Source organism: Ictalurus punctatus, chromosome 16, assembly GCF_001660625.3.
Source record: "Ictalurus punctatus breed USDA103 chromosome 16, Coco_2.0, whole genome shotgun sequence".
NCBI classification, from domain to species: domain Eukaryota; kingdom Metazoa; phylum Chordata; class Actinopteri; order Siluriformes; family Ictaluridae; genus Ictalurus; species Ictalurus punctatus.
In genome coordinates this window covers 12,009,418-12,027,238 of record NC_030431.2, presented here as the reverse complement: position 1 = coordinate 12,027,238, position 17,821 = coordinate 12,009,418, and the positions used below count along the sequence as shown (strand labels likewise).

Below are 17,821 nucleotides of genomic sequence, written 5' to 3'. Positions count from 1 at the left end.
GTATACGGTACCATAACGAAGACGAACTGTATGTTAATACAGTAATACATGAAATTCTGGAGGGACATCGGACGGCGTGGCGCGGTGACGTAATGATGCGGGCTCTTAATCTGATTATGTTCTATAACATGTAAAACGGGTACATGACAGGAGTATTCAAAAGCGACTCATGTAAACACCTTAATCACATTATTACCTTACTTAGATTAAGGTCAATAATTAGATTATTGCTGTCCATGTAAACGTAGTCATTGTTAGACAAAATGGCTGACCCCAATGGACCCACTTTGTTTGCATGACATATCTCTGAGAAATACCATAGTGCCTGAATTCACATGTAGTGTATGTGTGTGTGCATGTACGTGTGTGTGCATGTGTGCATGTGTGTGCATGTGCAGGTATGTGTACTGCACAGTATAGCATAACTAGTGACAATGTTTCCTTCCCTCTACATTGTTGGAGGTCACATTGAGCAGGTAGCAGTGAGCAAAAGGGGGCACTTCAGCTCTGATTCTGGTTAATTTGATGTGACCTTCTCCTCATTTAGTCATAATTCTTTCTACTTTATTCTGCTTTTTTAAATGAGTCACATGGAAAAGAGCACAAGGAAATGAGAATATGGATTTTAATCCACAGGCCTAAGAGAACAGGCCATGACATTTTATAAAAAGTTATCTTCAAAAATTGTGCACATAACAGGGCTGTGCACTTTGTACATGAATAACTCAGGTAGCTTAGCTGAATACTGATGATTTGACATGATCTTAGATTTTTTAATTATTTTAAACTCTTGTTTGACTAGTAGGCAAAACTACCAACTCTATAAGCTCAAATCTTCTCATGAGCAGCTTTATTTAACATAAACCAAATTTGGTCACATATATAGAAGGGTTTTATATGTTGTTTTTTTCCTTCATTTTGCTTAATATGATATTAAATTAAATAAAAATGAGTGCAGTTTACTTTTTGTGCTGTTAATTTGCTATTGCTAGTCCTTTGATATTTTTAATATTTTTTGTTACTATGTAATTATTGAAAAAACATTGATCCTTGATCCTGAGCTTGGGTTACTATTTGTTAGGGGTTCTGCATGTTAATTTTCCACTGTTGTTGTACTGTACATTGATGAGATAGACATTGCAAATCTGTTAGCCACTTAGAGGAAAAGTACTGGGTACTTGCTGATCTACCTATCAAATACTGAAAACAGCTTTGAATGTTATACATCTGGCAATGCTGTGTAAAGTTCCTGATCCAGAATAAAGTTCCTAATCCAGGTCCAGAATGGCTATGAACGTTACACCCCAAGTCACCCAGGTGTACTAAAAAAAAAATTAAATATCAATGGGAATATACTTGAAATATAATTTTCTATTATGAATTCAGAGAGGTGCCAATAATTGTTACACACCTATATGTAACAAATATATATATATATATATATATATATATATATATATATATATATATATATATATATATATATATATATCTTTTTTATAAACCTCTGTTTTGTTTGCAATTGTTTGATATCCATGAGAGCAGAGTATTTTTGTGATTTTTTTTTTTTTTAAATAAAAAGGTTAAACAATAAATACACCTTCTTTGCTCATATTTACCAAGGATACCAATATTAGAGGAGGGCACTGTATCTGTTAAATCAATAGCAGATTTGAATGACACATTCTTCTTTTCTGCCTATAGCATAGAAGGCCAATTGCTGTTGATGCCAAAGCAATTTCTACCACCACAATAAGTTACAGATTTCTACATAATCTGGAACTTGATCAAAGACAAATAAATTGAGGCAAATAAATGCTTGGAGTCAACGTGATAGATAGTGTAGCTCCACTTAAATGAAAAAGCTTAATCGAGAGAAAAAACTAGCACCCTGCTATAACGATCACACATGCACCTTAAAACAGACCATCTGGAAATTAGCATGGATTTTTGACCTCCTGAACTACAGAAAATCTGTTAGTGCTGCTAGATCAACATATATAAAACACAAGAGCTGCAATGTATACTGAAATTACTGTTTAATATATAGCCTATAATTGTTGTGGAGTGAGGGGGTCCTTATAGATTATTCGAAATATGCTAGGGGTCCAGAAACTTTATAAAGCAGATTTTGTGTACCACAGAAGCACGACAGTGGTGCATGAGCACAAACGTATGTTTATATCCAAAATGTTCCACTGTGTTCAAGGCGTTGGGGAAACTGGTACGAGTTGCTTAAAAGGTTTAGTTTAATTCCAGTTTATTGTCATTGTATGGTGTATTTGCACGCTTGTAGTGTAACTTATGTTGTTTATTATAACGGAAGTGATGTGTTAGTAATGAGGCCTTGCTCCTCACGTGTGGTGTAAACACGCTGAGACACACAGTAAAACACTATGATCAAAAGTAAAACAATATGATTCAAGGCAATGAGCAACAGAAACCATAAGGTGCAGAGAAAGGGAGTTTTTTTGCATCCATAAAAAGCAATGCATATATATATATATATATATATATATATATATATATATATATATATATATATATATATATATATATATATATATATATGTGTGTGTGTGTGTGTGTGTGTTTATGCATTCTTTTTTATGGATGCAAAAAGAGCACTGAATTAGACTACAGTCCTAAATTAATAATATATATTCAGGTGTGTGTCTGTGTGTATTGGGTTCTTTTCAGTCTTATATAATTGGAGAAACAGTTGTGTAAAGTTTTAGTCTGAAGTTTATATTTGTATCACTCAGTTTGTCGATTTTATCTTAAATAAAAAATGGGACTGAAGGTTTGCCCCCCCCCCCCCCCCCCCCATCTGATTATTTGATTAATCGAAAAAATAATCAGCCAACTCACCGGTTATGAAAATAGTTATTTGCAGCCCTAATGCATACTAGGGTAAAGTTTGGTGTTCCGCAAGGTTCTGTTCTAGGTCCAATACTTTTTGCTTTATATATGCTACCTCTGGGTAAAATTAAAACATGGTATTAGGTTCCACTGTTATGCTGATGACACACAATTGTATGTTGAACAAAGCCAGATGAGAGACACCAGCTTAATAAGGTTGAGGAATGTGTAAAGGACATTGGACACTGAATGCTTATTAACTTCCTTCTACTTAATTCTGACAAGACAGAAGTTCTTGTACTAGGAACACATGCAGCTAAAAGTAAGCTTTCTGATTACATAGTATCCTAGTATTCCTAGATGGCTTTTCTGTTTCATTATGTGCAGCAGTAAAAGACCTTGGTGTGAGTATTGACTCCAGTCTTTCATTTGAAGACTGGATTTCAAATTTCATTTGAAGATTTTAATATTTCTAGAATAGCCTTCTTTGATCTCAGTAAATTTGCTAAGATAAGAAACATATCACTACACAATGCAGAAAAACTAGGTCATGCTTTTGTTACCTCTAGGTTGGATTACTGTAATGCCTTACTGTCTGTATGTTCTAGTAGGAGCATAAACAATCTTCAGAATGCAGTAGCAAGAGTCCTTACTGGAACCAGAAGTCCTTTCTAGAACCATATCACCCCTATCCTATCCACACTGCACTGGCTCCCAATCAAATTTTGCATTGATTATAAAATATTACTATTGATCTATAAAGCACTGAATGGTCCTGCGCCACAGTACCTGAACTTTTGATTTTCTATGATCCGCCATGCCTTCTTCGATCAAAAGGTCCTGTCTCCTTCTGCTCTCTGGACCTGCCTGATCCTGATCATCCTGATGTCCTACTTCTGGTTGGAGTTCTCATTACTTAGAAATCACTTGCTGTTGCTGAGGATGGCCCCACACGGACAGCATTAAGATCAATGAGATTACTGAGGATGGTATCACTTAAAAACCATGAAGATGGCTTTAGACTGGAATTGCCACAAACAGTTTTGCACTCAAGTCTCCATCAGCAAACAGTTGATAAATTCAACAAAATTTTGACAAAACTTTTAAAACTTTAATAAATTTCCTGATTACACGATTACACTTTTTGACCATGTAGTACACAGTAATAGAAGGGAATTATTTATAATTGCACTATTCGTTGTCAGCTAGATGAGGATCAGTTCCCTTTAGAGTCTGGTTCCTCTAAAGGTTTCTTCCTCATATCATCTCAGGAAGTTTGGGGATTCATTTATTAATTAAAAATTTAGGTCCTGAATTTATATATTTCTGTAAAGCTGCTTTGTGACAATGTCCATTGTTAAAAGCACTATACAAATGAAACTGAATTGCATTAAATTGGAAATCTATGTCCAGTCCATCTTGTTGGAAACATTTTTTAACCTTACCTTTTACCTTGTCAGACCGTACATACATAGGATAATGATGCCAGCTCAGCTGCAACTTCATACCTCAAAATACTCCCTCATGCCTTGAAATGCTTGCAGAGTTGGCCCGACATGTTCCCACTTCCTTTATTTTCTAATGATGTAAAGTATAGTCTAGAAGCTGGAAATGCAGTCTATTAAATAGTGGAAAGTTCTTAAAATGAGGCTAAAAACATGACATTCTGGAAAATATGACCAAAACAATGCACAGCGTTAAGGCTTACCCTAGTGACAAATGAAGTCGTTAAAGCAGCCAAGGCTCTAATTACTTATCGCCCAGGAACCAGGAAGTCAATGCATGGTATAGCTGGATGACAAGTCTAAAGTTTAAGATGCGTAACTACCACACGAATTTCGGCTGATCTGGTTGTGGAGAGGTGGCTGTTAACTCAGGGAAGAGAAGTCAAAATAACCCAGAGAGATAGTCTCCCACTCCAACATCAAAAGAGCCCATTGAGCTGAGGTGAACTACCTACCAAACTTTCCAAAAGGAGAGAATGCTGAAAGCCTGGAACAACTAAGATTGCAAATAATTGAGGAAGTGTCTAAGACAAAAAGAAGTCTTGGGTTGATTGAGAGACTCATGCAAACTACATTTACACTGCATCACAAACAGATTGTTGTAGACAACCCATCACAACCAGTGAAGGACACTGGATTGCTGTCTCAGGTAATATTCTCAGGTGCAGTCTCTTAAATTCCATTGTGTTTGTGTGTGCGTGTGTCTGTAACTTTTGTTCTCTTGTTTAACATTTATTATGTTATTTGTCTGTATGCTTGCTTGCAGATTTGTGCAGAACTCCACAGGATTACAAATATCAGCTTAAAGAAGACAGCAAGACAGCAGAAGCATTGAGAAGCATCTTTAGCACCTATGATCTGGTAAATTTTATCCAATCATCCATCCATTTTCTATACCGCTTATCTACTGGGTCGTTGAGAGCCTGGAGCCTATCCCAGGGAGCATAGGGCACAAGGCGGGGTACACCCTGGACAGGGTGTAATTCCATCACAGGGCACAATCAGATACACATTCACAAACCCATTCACACGCTAAGGACACTTTGGACATGCCAATCAGCCTACTACGCATGTCTTTGGACTGGAGTACCTGGAGGAAACCCCCTGCAGCACGGGGAGAACATTCAAACTCTGCACACACAGGAACCCCCAACCCTGGAGGTGTGAGGCGAACATGCTAACCTCTAAGCCACTGTGAACCCTGGTAAATTTTATGTTAATCGCAATTACAGTATATGTTCATTTGTTAATGTGCACAATTGTCACTTCATAAAGAGACTTTGCTATTTGTTAAGTGTTTAAACCTGACTTTGTGTTCTTCCATGTTAAATCTCTTTCCCACTGTCATCTGTCATTTATCTATACTTTTTCTGTTGCACCATTAACACTGTGTTTTTTAAGGAGCACTTCGATATCAACACACGTACAGCTGCACTTCAAGCCCTCCCTGTCTACCCACGTGAAGATGACTCCGTGTTTTTCAAGACTTGGAATGTAGGTTTTTATACATCTCATTTGAGTTTTAAAGTTATTTATCTGCTTGTGCTCATGAAGCAAGTTTTTCAGATGAATTTAGCCGTAGCTCTTGTAAGCATGGTGAATGGAGACTTGAGGGTCATTGTTCATTTTGACCATGCTAGGATTGCCATTCTGCTATAAGGTAACATTTTTCTGAGGGACATTCTGAGGTTGACTGATGCTTTTCTTTTGATCTTTGGTTTGATATATGCATTATATCCTGACTATCCAAAAGAGCTGATTCATACCTTCAACTTCATCCAAAAAGTCTTAGTGGGCTTGGCTGACTCTAGCACCCAGATTGTCTAAAAATTATCCACTGATTAAGGAATAAGAGGTTTTCTGCTACTCTGAATACATGAGCTCTGTACACTTAGTTTCTTTTCTTTTCACTTGTTATGACTAATACAGTTATATTCTATTGTAATAGAGAGCTCAGATTTTGAAAATTTCTAGAACACAGATAGTGTTCTACATTTCAGATTCATATACATTTATTTTCTGTAAAGGCAGAAAACTGTTCTGTTTGTGCATTCACTGAAATGCATTTAATTTAATTTATTTATTTAACTCGTGTTGTTGTGTTGAGCAAAATGTGTATTTATGTAAAATACTGTCATTGTGCTCGTATCTAGTCTGTTTTGTTTAGATCTTGTATAGGTGGGTGTTGATACTTGTTTGCATGATTAACTATTTCCGGTTTTCTGTTGATATTGGATTATAAACTAGCCTGTGATGATCATGTCTCGCAATGCTTTGAATCCTGCCTTGAGGAATCCGTTTTATTTATTCATTTTAGAAAAATAAAAATAAAAATGTAAGCATCCTTCTCTCCTTCATTTGTTCTTCTATGTATCTTTCCTCAGCCATAGTATCCTCTTTAGCAGGTCTGGTCCAGTAAACAGCAGCTTATAGGTCAGAAAAAAGCCCTGACTGTTTCTGCTGCGCCATCTGTCCATACGTGACTGCTGCTCAAATGCACGTCTGTCATACTTACAAAGCTTTCTGAAGCATTCTGATTACAGCCTATGGTACCGCCCCTGTGTGATTATAGCTTTTCTTCTATGTTTTTTAAGTGTCCTTCAGTATTACACAAGAAAAAATAACCAATCTTCATGTTCTAATCTTGAGTGCAATTAGATATTGTGCAGTCCCATAGTTGGACTTCCTACTGCATAGTTGATTGTTGTGAAATGTTTTGATCATATTAATGTCCATCATATTTATAATATTTAAAACAGCCAACATGGATGATTACATATTGCAATGTTATTTCAAATTAACTTTACCTGGATAGTTGTATCATCATCATCATCTAGAATTAGGTAATTATAAGAAAGTTTCTTTTATGAATGTGATTATTTACTGTCCCTGAGACTATAATGATGGTGTACTGCATTCTCCTGTTATTTATTCCTAATATTGTGATGATGGCATTCTGCTTCTGCAAATAGATGTGACTGATAGAAATGTCAATGTGCAGAGTGAAAAAGATTTGCAAATATGGTTTAGAGATGCTTTACTGGAAGTTTCTGACAGTAACATCAGGAGAAAAGCTTCAAGTGGGTGAAAAGCTTGGCTTATGAATCATCAGGCTGATTATCAGAATTGCTGAAGTGTTCCTGGGAGACAGAATTAGGCAAATCCTTCCCAAAATGTACAGTGAGATTACTAAGCAAGTCATCAGATCAGTTAATAGAACCTCAATATTATGGTGTAAAAACAAGTGTGTGGAATTTAAGCAGTGGATCAGCAGCTAAAAGTAGAGAAATGTGGCCAAAACGATACAATTGATTCAATTTGAATTCTTTTTCTGAGAAGAAACTTTTTTGTTTTATGTAAATGTCTTCTCTGATCCAATGCAATTGAACTTTGCAGACTTTGTATCAAGTTACCAGTGAAGGCTTTATATGTATATTTTCACTAATAACTTCTCTTTGCCTGTCATTTCTCTTTATACCCTTTTCTATGTATACTGTATACTGTGCTAATTTATGTGTGCCTTGAGCTATGCTCCTATCTGCAAGGATATGGATGCTCTTTTGGGGTATAAATGAAAAAGAGCTTATGGTAAAATCACTGTATTTGTATGTCTACCTACAGACATATAGACAAATCAGCATACGAAGAGAAGGGCCAGCTCACACGCATCTTAAAAGGATGCTGTGTGGCATTTTAGCCAAGTAGATAGAGGGTTGGTGTTTTTGAAGTCAAAGAAACACTGAAACACTAGAGCTGTAAATGCAACACTAAATACAGAATTATTCTTTACCCAGGCAAAACCTCTAACCCCAAACCTCTACCCAGCCTACAGAGTCAATAAAAAAAATCAGATAGGAAGACAAAATATGAAGAAGGGAAGGAACTGCTCATGGTAAAGTCATGTCAAGTTAAACTGAAGACAAAATGCCACAAGAAAAAGCAGGAACTAAAGTTAGCTGCAGTAAAGTCCTGGCAGAGCATCACTAGGGAAGAAACTCAGAGTCTGGTAATGTCTGTGGGTTCCAGACATCAGACAGTCATTGACTGCAAAGGATTAAAAATGACAATATAATCTATACTATATTTCCAAAAGTATATGGACATCTGGCCATCACACCCATATCTGCCCATTCCAAATCCATAGTTGTAAACTTGTTGCTATAGCAGTCTCCACTCTTCTGGGATGGCGTTTTACTAGATTTTGGAATGTGACTGGAGATTTGGGCTCATCCAAAAGAACATTTGTGAAACCCTGAAAAACAGCTGCAGACCATTAACCCTTCTCCACCAATCTTTACTGTTGGCACTTCCATTCTTGTAGGCAGTGTGTGTGTGTGTGTGTGTGTGTGTGTGTGTGTGTTTTTGTTGTTGTTGTTGTTGTTGTTGTTTTGCATCTATCAAACCCATTTTCGTGCATCAGACACCCAGATAATGAAGCACTATTCATCAATTCAGAGAACATGTTTCCAGTGGTCCAGAGTCCAGTAGTGGCATGCTTTACACCACTCCAGCCATATGCTTGGCATTGCTTATGGTGATCTTAAGCTTGTGTGTAGCTGCTCGCCCATGGAAACCCATGTCATGAAGCTTCTGGCACACAGTTCTTGTGCTGATGTTGCTTCCAGAGGCAGTTTGGAACTCTGTAATGAGTGATGCAACACATGGGCATGTTTTATGAGCTACACGCTTTAGCACTCAACAACCCTGCTTTGTGAATTGACATGGTCTACCACTGTAGTTGCTCCTAGATGCTACCATTTCACAATAATAAGTTGACCAGGCTCTAGCAGGGAAAATGTACTTGTGGCAAAGATATCATCCTATGACAGGATATACAGTATATTTGTTTTTATATATTATTGCTTTATTGTTTTTCTCCCTTTGTGTCATTTGTTTTATTCCAGCAGGTTTTGTCCCCTTTTTCATTATTTTTTAGCCTGTAAACTTTGTTACTATAGAGACAAGGTCAAGTACAGACTCTTTCTTTACGTGTCACTGTCTTTTTCAGTTTCTTTTTCCTTTAGTACAACTAAGCAGTCTGCCCATGCATCCCATTCAGACACTGTCCCCAGTTTACCTCACAAACATCTTTCTCTTATTGTACAAGACTCGAAGGACAAACATGAGGACATTTGCACACAAACACACACACACACACACACACACACACACACACACACACACACACACACACACACACACCAAACGTATGTGTGTATTTATTCCTGAGAATCATATTGTCTGGAGCTTTGCTCTCCTGGTAAGGTTACAAAAAGTGGTAAGGTAAAGGTAGAGTTTCCAGCTAAATAGTGACCCATAAATTTATACAATCTTAGTGTTGGGCTAGGTGGATGGTGGGTATACCACTTGTGGAACATCACAACTGTGGTAAAGGCAGAGTAAGCTACAAGGAGATTACTTACAAATATCATTTTTATGATTTATAGCTATCTAAATTATTTCAAATCTAAATTATATGATAATCCTTGGAAATCCTCCTGAAATCTTGGATTTTTGTAGATACATGCTTTTCACTGGACAAGGATGAAAATACAGCTAGAAATTAAAAGTTAAGTTCTTTCTGATGCCTTTGGCGTTACCCCTTGTTTAAAAATAAAGACTATTTTAGCAGAATCCCATGTTCTGTTTACAAGATTTATTGAGTAGAAACATTTTACATGTAACTGTAAACTGTGTAAGTACATGTGTAACTGTGACATGCTATAAGGATCTACATAAAAACTGGGATGCAGTGCTTCTGTGAGACCTTTAAGCCGCATTTTGCTTTAATGACTATATGATTTTCCAAGAAATTTTTCTTTTAAGAACAACAGAGAACCATCATTTAAGAAGGACAAAAACAAACACACAACAAACATACAAGTTTTTTATTTTTCAAATAAATCACAGTGCTCCCTGCCAGCATAAGGCAGGCTGGGAAGACAGGGGTGGTGTCTCAAGCAGTAGTTACTGCGCTGCCCAATCTGGCTGTGGATATGTAGTCCTTGCAGGAAGCGGATCCTGTTATAGGTGAGGCTCTAATGTTTTGGAGACATGCGGTGCCTCCTAGTGCAGAGGAGTGCCGGAAGCTGCCCAAGGCTGTTGTGGATTTGTTGGGGAATTTGTGTAAGGAGGATGGAGTATTGCATCGCTGAGTGTTTCACTCTGATGTGGCGAAGAGGGACTTCAGCTGGTGCTACCATCGCTATTGCAGGGTGAGGTTTTAAGGCAGGTTTTAAGACACCCCAGTGTGAGGGTTTAATAGGACACTGCATAACCTTCTACACGTACTACCTGCGGCCAGGAAGAATGATTGGGCCTTGTGTCTCCCACAGGTGCTTTTCTGCTACAATACCACCCCTCATCAGGCTACTGGTGAATCTCCATATTTTCTAATGTTCAGGCAGGAGCCACAAATTCCAGTGGACTTAATTTTGGGTCAAGTCCAAGAGGTGGTCACCGTAAGGCAAAACATGACTCGCACATCCGTTAGTTTATTTACGTGAGTATGGCACTAAATGATGTCATAAAATTCAAGACCTGTGGAGCCCAGCTGTGTATCAGGTCGTGATGGTCGTGAAGATGGGTGGTGTGGAATGCACCATTGCACCAGTGGATAACATGGCAAGGTTAGGTGCGTTCATCACTCGGCCTTGAAGACCTGGATCCGGAAGGATTGTCCAATTCCCACCTTGACAGATCCTTCTGTTTTGGGAGAAGAGGTGCCTTCAGTAGAAGTGTCATCAGAGGATACTGATCTGCTGATGATGGTACCGGAGATGGTAGGTGTTGACGAGGGGGGCACAGTCTCTGGGGCCTTGGGGTTCCTGATTTTTTATCATGCGTATCACCAGGGCATGATAGTTTGCCAGAGGGCCGGTCATGTACAGATGACATCCCCTTGCGTGGAACTGGGCGGGCCACCATTTGAACCTGCACTGTCTACCATGGGCCGTTGAGGAGGGGGGCCTGATCCTACATCTTATGATGTAGAGTACAGTCTAGAAGATCCAAATCTTCTCTAAGACAAATCCCTAGCCGAAGACGTTTCATGTGACGCCACTGCTGTTTTGCGTAAGGATATTTTTCTTGGCTGCTTTGCTTACAAGCATCTTGCTTGTCTGTTTTGCTTATGGGCATTTGTTTCTGCTGTCTCGCTTATGGGTTTTGTCTTTGCTGTCTTAATTAGTGGCACGCTTGGGCTGTTTGTGTACAGGCCTCACCTCCGCTATGCGGCATATCAGCTTCACTTTGTTGTTTGTGCAAGTTTGTTTGTTTCTCTTTGTTTGTGCTTTGCGCTGTTTTTTTTTCTTTTCATTGCTATATTTTCAATTGGTTTTGTTGCTATTTCTGTTGATTTGTTTTTTGCATTTATTTTTGGTTTATATCTGTTTTGTGAGCATATGTAGTGTGAGGGGCTATTTGTTAAATCAGTGCATTGCTCGGCCTCAAACCTGTTATTTCAGGTTAGTTTTCACACAATATCACCTTACTATTGATGTGGTGTATGTTGTTGCTGTGTCATATTGTTTCTATACTATAGTATTTACGATTTTTATTTTATTTACTGTTAACAATAATTCTGGTACTACTCAGGTGCTGTTTAACTGCCTCCACTACATGTGGTGGTGTTAGTGGGTCTGAGTGCTATAGCCACCACACCACAGTGTCTGTAATATTTTTGTTTTTCTTTCATTGCTTATTGTTTAGTGTTATTTTTATGTAGTCCTGGTTAATTTGTGTTTCTTTTCTCTCCAGGAGCCAGTGAGTCTTGGTGTGGAACAGGGGAGGCTTGCTGCCTTCACTCTGTGGTGTGTGCTTCACAGAGTGCTGAGTGTGCCGACACAACAACTTCTTTATGGTGTATGTGATGTTTGACAATTTGGTGTGAATTAAGGTGGTTTGGATGACCTCCTGAGTTGCAGCTAGCCTACTTTGTTCCTGCAAAGCTTGGCCCTGGAGAAGTGGTAGTTTTAAAATTCTTACTGTCCTTCTTGGGAGACAGAATCTATATTTGTTTGAAAAGTTTTTTATGATACTGACATTTATAATAAAATATATATTTTGTATTGATACTCATGTCTCACTCTCATGTTCTTTGCATTTATCTGTGTCCCTTATTGGGAGTATTTCCCTGGCTCTCCCCAAGGATTTACTCAATTTTGATTAACGTTTCCTTCCATTTGGTAATGCCACATGTGTAATTATTCATTCTCATCACCAAATGCACACAATTCCCATACACTCCGAATAATCCTGTGTGGATCTGCAGCCATACGGTTTAAACACATTTCGTTCTTTCCTTCTAATCTAAGATAGCATTCTAATCCCTGGCCCAAACCCTTCTTCACCACTAAGACCTGCTGCATATGCAGCATTGCTTTCTTTTGAATCCTTTCTTTATTGAGGTCACTGATAAAGCAACATGTTTATGTACAGTACAGGTTTTAACATCTCAAGCTAAATTAAATAGTACATTCTCACACAAAGTCAAAACAAGTACATGTCTTAAATACATTCAGCACCTTTCCTGAATGTGAAAACCTCTTTCCTGTCAATTTTAACTTTTGTATGTTTTTGCCTGTGGCTTTCCCCCCCACAAACTGTTAAACAAAGTAATAAAAGAATACATAATACTGTCATGCACATTTTTCTGGAAAATAACAAATGATCTATTATTTTAATGTTTTGATGAAAAGAGACAAACACAGAATAGATTAGATGAGCCTCCTTGTCCTTCATGTGCTCTAAAAACCAATACTGTTCTTGGCTGAATCATTGGGAGGAGATTAAAGGTTATGCTTTATCCAGCTTTACTAGTTCGTTGACAGATTTTGCCTAAACTAAACTGATTCCACTTAATTCTCTATACACACATTAATCTATAAAATTTTCACATTTTCTCCTTAGTTGTAAAAAAAGACTAAAGTTCTACAACATCTGAAATGTTATACTCAATGTTAGATGTTGAACATAAGAGTTTTGCAAGTGAAACCCTATCCTGCAAGTGAAACCCTATCCTACACTAAAGATGTTTTGGCAAAAATGTGCCAAAACATCTTTAATAAATGCATGAGACAAAATTCTTTTATGTCACCAGCAGAAATTGTGTTAAAACAAACCATGTAGAATTTACTTAGTTTCAGCGTAAACGATGAAAAAAAATAACAGTGCTTAGAAACTGATATTTCCACAGTGGCAAAAAGAAAACAAGCACCCTGAGCTGTGTAAAAAGACATGAACAAATTTCACAAATGACAGGTGATGACATGCTCATTAAAAAAATTGGGCTTGAAGTGAGCCTTTCTCTAAACTTTATTTCCCATTTGAGGCAAGAGAGAAAAGTGAGTCTGTGTGTCGTATTCATTCATTGTTAATGGCTGGTGAGGGTTTGGTTCGCATGCCATCTGTGGCAACTCTAGATGTTTCCGATACAAACCACTGTGGTATCCACACCGATGTTACAATACGCTTGTACTCCTTACGAAAATTCCGGTTGAGCAGCCCATAGATGATGGCATTGAGGCAGCTGTTGAAGTAGGCCATAAAATAGCTGACCACAAACAGCCACTCAGGGATACGAGGGGCCATTACTTCTGGGTCCATAGCCACCACCAGGCCAATAAGGTTCAGTGGAGCCCAGCAGATGGCAAACAGCACGAACACCACAAACATGGTGACAAAGTTTCGCAGGTCGCTGGGTCGCACCCTGCCATGCTCCTTCATCTTCACTTTGCGCCGGACCTGGATGACCAGCACCCAGATACGGAGGTAGCAGAAAGTCACCACTGCAATGGGTACCAGGAAGTGCACCACCACCACTGCCACTGTGTATGAGCTGCTGGTTGTCTGTGTGAATGTGCATGAGTAGACCCTGGGGTCATAGCTCAGTGAGCCTACAAAGAAGTTGGGGAGGATGGCCAGCACAGTTAGCATCCAGATGAGTGCCACCAGTATCAATGTGTTGCGGAAGCTATAGAGACGCCCATAGGCAAAGCTGTGGCAAATGTAGCAGTAGCGGTTGATAGCAATGCCTGTGATGTTGAACACTGAACCGATTACACTCAGGCCCATTAGGAAGCCACTCACTTGGCATTGTGTGTCCCCCAGCGACCATCCATCATGGAACAGTGCATACAGGACCAGTGGGTATGGGTAAAAAGCCACCACCAAGTCAGCAAAGGCCAGGCTAACCACAAACATGTTACCTGTAAGAAGGATAAGAAAGTTTAAAAAATAAAAATAAATAAATAGCAGAGCTGCTTTTGTGGGACACCAATTCCTATTTTCATTTGACCAAAATAACACCAAGGAATTGCAGCATACAATTTACAAAACATCATGCAGAATGATTTAATCTGCTGTAAACAGTTGGGAACATGAATGAAATATAATTGCAGTATAATAAGTATAAAGTAATAGGCTATAACTAAATTGTTTCCAGTTTCATAGGGAGCATGAGATGCTTACAGAAGGATATTTTGTTAGAACCTTTTCATGGGAAAAATTTTGACTCCCAGTCTCCCAATTGATGTGGCAGGGATGTATCTACGTACAGTCTCTGTGACAGGCTACATTGCTAAGTGCATGGAGGATGTTGTCCTTAAGATCACAGTGAGGTCATTTCCCAACCAAAAGCTCTTGGTTAATGCTGAAGTCCTCGCCAAACTAAGATCACCTAAGCACCTCTGGCCTGTCACTGTAAAAAAAATATTTCTTGACTTTAGTAAATTCAACTTATTTTATTCAGTTGATCCAATTAATAGCCGATTTAGTTGTATTGACATATTTAAACGTGTTGTCTCAACATTTAATTATTTATATGGAATCACACGTGTTCAAGACAATGTATTAACTATCAATCAATTACATTACTGCTTATGTCACGTCCATAAGCCGTTAAGTTTACTTCACAAGCAAGGATGTGCTATTTTTCAACGGTGGATATCTTGGACGTGTCCAAGTCAGGTAATTCAGTTTATTTGATATTAATCTCAAGATTAATATGTATTTGATATTACTTTCAAAATGTCTCTTTTGACAATTTGCTGATGGATGAGGTGCATTGTGACCATAGAAGCATTTGCAGGTGGTAAACTGCTTCACAGATGGTATTTCTCCACAAAACATTTTGAGGTAATTCATGTCACGTTTTTGAGGTAACTTTTGTAATCGCAACTGGATTATGCAGCAAGACAATGATCCAAAGCGTACTGTACGAGTAAGTTCTAGTCCTAGAAGTAAGTGAAAGACTGATCTCCAGTTATCGTAAGCATTTGGTTGCAATTATTGCTACTAAAGTTGGCACAACCAGGTTTTAAGTTTAAGGGACAATTCATTTTTCACACTGGTGATAGGTGTTGGGTAACTTTTTTGCTACAATAAAAAAGCAAATAAATAAAAACTGTATTATGAGTTTAATCAGGTTGCCTTTGTTTTATGTTCTATTTTGTTTGAAGATGTAAAATATTTAGTATGAGATATACACAAAAACGGATGAAATCAGGGAACATATTGCAAATACTTTTTCACAGCACTGTATATGGTGGCTAGTAGCTGGGGTTGAGTGGCAGCTGTTTTCAGCAGACCCCCGTTCGACTGAGAAGCCCTATTTAGGAACCGCACTGCTCCCCAATATGGGAAGGGCCTAGAAAAGGTGGACTAAAAATTGCCCAGCCTACCATCTCCCGATTAGGTTACTGTACCTACCTGGAATTCCATCTTGTGGTCAAAATAAGAAAATAATCCATCTCAAAATGGAATGTCAGGACTATACTGGATAATGATGGCAACAGGCCTCATAGAAGGAGCATGCTGATTGCTGAGGAAATGAGGTGCTGCAACATGGACTTCGCTGCTCTTAGCAAGACAAGGCTCCTGGGTAAAAGTTCTCTGAAAGAAGAGGGAGGTGCGTACACCTTCTTCTGGAGAGGCTACCCCCTGGTGGCCAACTTCAGCATGGTGTGAGACTGGCAATCAGGAACAACACTACCAAGACTGAGGTGGTATGCCAATGTGCGTCCAGTCCCCCACCCACTACACCTGTTTTCACCATATAACATCGACCACTTCAATAGTTCCATCCTTTAATTAAATGGGCAGCATCATATCTGAGGACTGCAACATTGACCACAAAATCCACAACTGGATAAAATAAGCCTCTCATCCTTTGGCAAATAACAAAAGGTCTTTCACAACAAGCACCTCCATCTGCACACCCAAGTTGCCATCTATAAAGTAATCTGTGTCACTTTTTTCTTATACAGAAGCCTCACATATCGCCACCACCTAAAGTTGCTGGAGCACTTCCATATAAGATGCCTGCAGCATGGTGCACACATGGTGTGATCGTGTACCATATTCCGAAGTGCTTGCCAGGGCAAACTGCAAGAGCATGTAGACCAACTACGCTGGCTTGGGGATGCTGTCATGGGGCATAGTTTTTTTTTGTAACATTCCGAATTGATTGTGAGTTTGTCATAATAAATCAGATAAAAATAATAAAAGTCCACCTCTGTTGCTTAAGTTGATATCGCCCAACAATTGCCTTGAAACACAACGCTTGATTGCTGCAGTTAGACTGAGAGAGCAGAGGTAGCTTTAAAGATGAAGAGAAGCACTACCCAGCAGACTATTTTGCATTGCTGGTCAGAGAGGAACAATAAAAAATATAAAACACATACTCAGGAGGTAGGATAATATGATGTAATCTAGCTAATGACCCTCCCCATATATTGTAGCTAGCTAGCTAATTCATTGCAATTTAGCCATAATTTTCAATATAATAAGTTAGCGAAAACTGCCTCGTGTTATGTAAGCTACATTTTATTTTAATAGTTCCCGTTATTATCAACAAGGTTGTTCACACTAAATGATGTGTATAGGCTTTATCAGTTAGAATGTGCATTCATTTGGTCTGTTATTATGCCCTTTGTGATTTGTTTTAACGAAATAATCATTTGATCATAAATGCTTGTCCGCAGGGGGACAGAAGAAGTGGCACAAAGACCAACTAAAAACATCACTCAGGAGATGTCATATCTTCATATCTGTCATATCTGCATGACTGGACTGGACTTGACTGGACTGGACTGGACTGGACATGACTCATGACTGGAGTATGTAGTATATAATGTTTTTTTTATGTATATTGTACAATTGTTTTTATTTATTATTACAACAATTAACAGGCTATGTGTGAAAACCCATGGTTTCCAACAAAATTAATAACAATATTCTGAAAAGCCATATGCATGTAGTTATGTATTGCTATTTAGATACTACAGTTACACATAAATATACTGCACAGTTAGCGGACACTACTGCTTATTCTTGAAACCCTTACAAACAACTTGTGGTGATGTCGGTGACTTTGGATTGTAGTTCTGAAGAATTTCTAACCCCAAGACACAACTAACTTATGCAATTCTCCAGCTCTGATCCTTGGACATTTT

General features: G+C 38.4%; 1 protein-coding gene across 1 annotated transcript; it reads right to left on the bottom strand.

Moving 5' to 3' along the window:
• Positions 1-13,408: 13,408 nt before the first annotated feature.
• mtnr1bb (melatonin receptor 1Bb) lies at positions 13,409-14,678 on the bottom strand (the record flags this gene model as incomplete). Its single annotated transcript, XM_017488426.2, has 1 exon — positions 13,409-14,678. A coding segment is annotated over one exon (948 nt), but the record flags the coding sequence as incomplete, so codon positions are not given.
• Between the last annotated feature and the right edge of the window lie 3,143 nt (positions 14,679-17,821).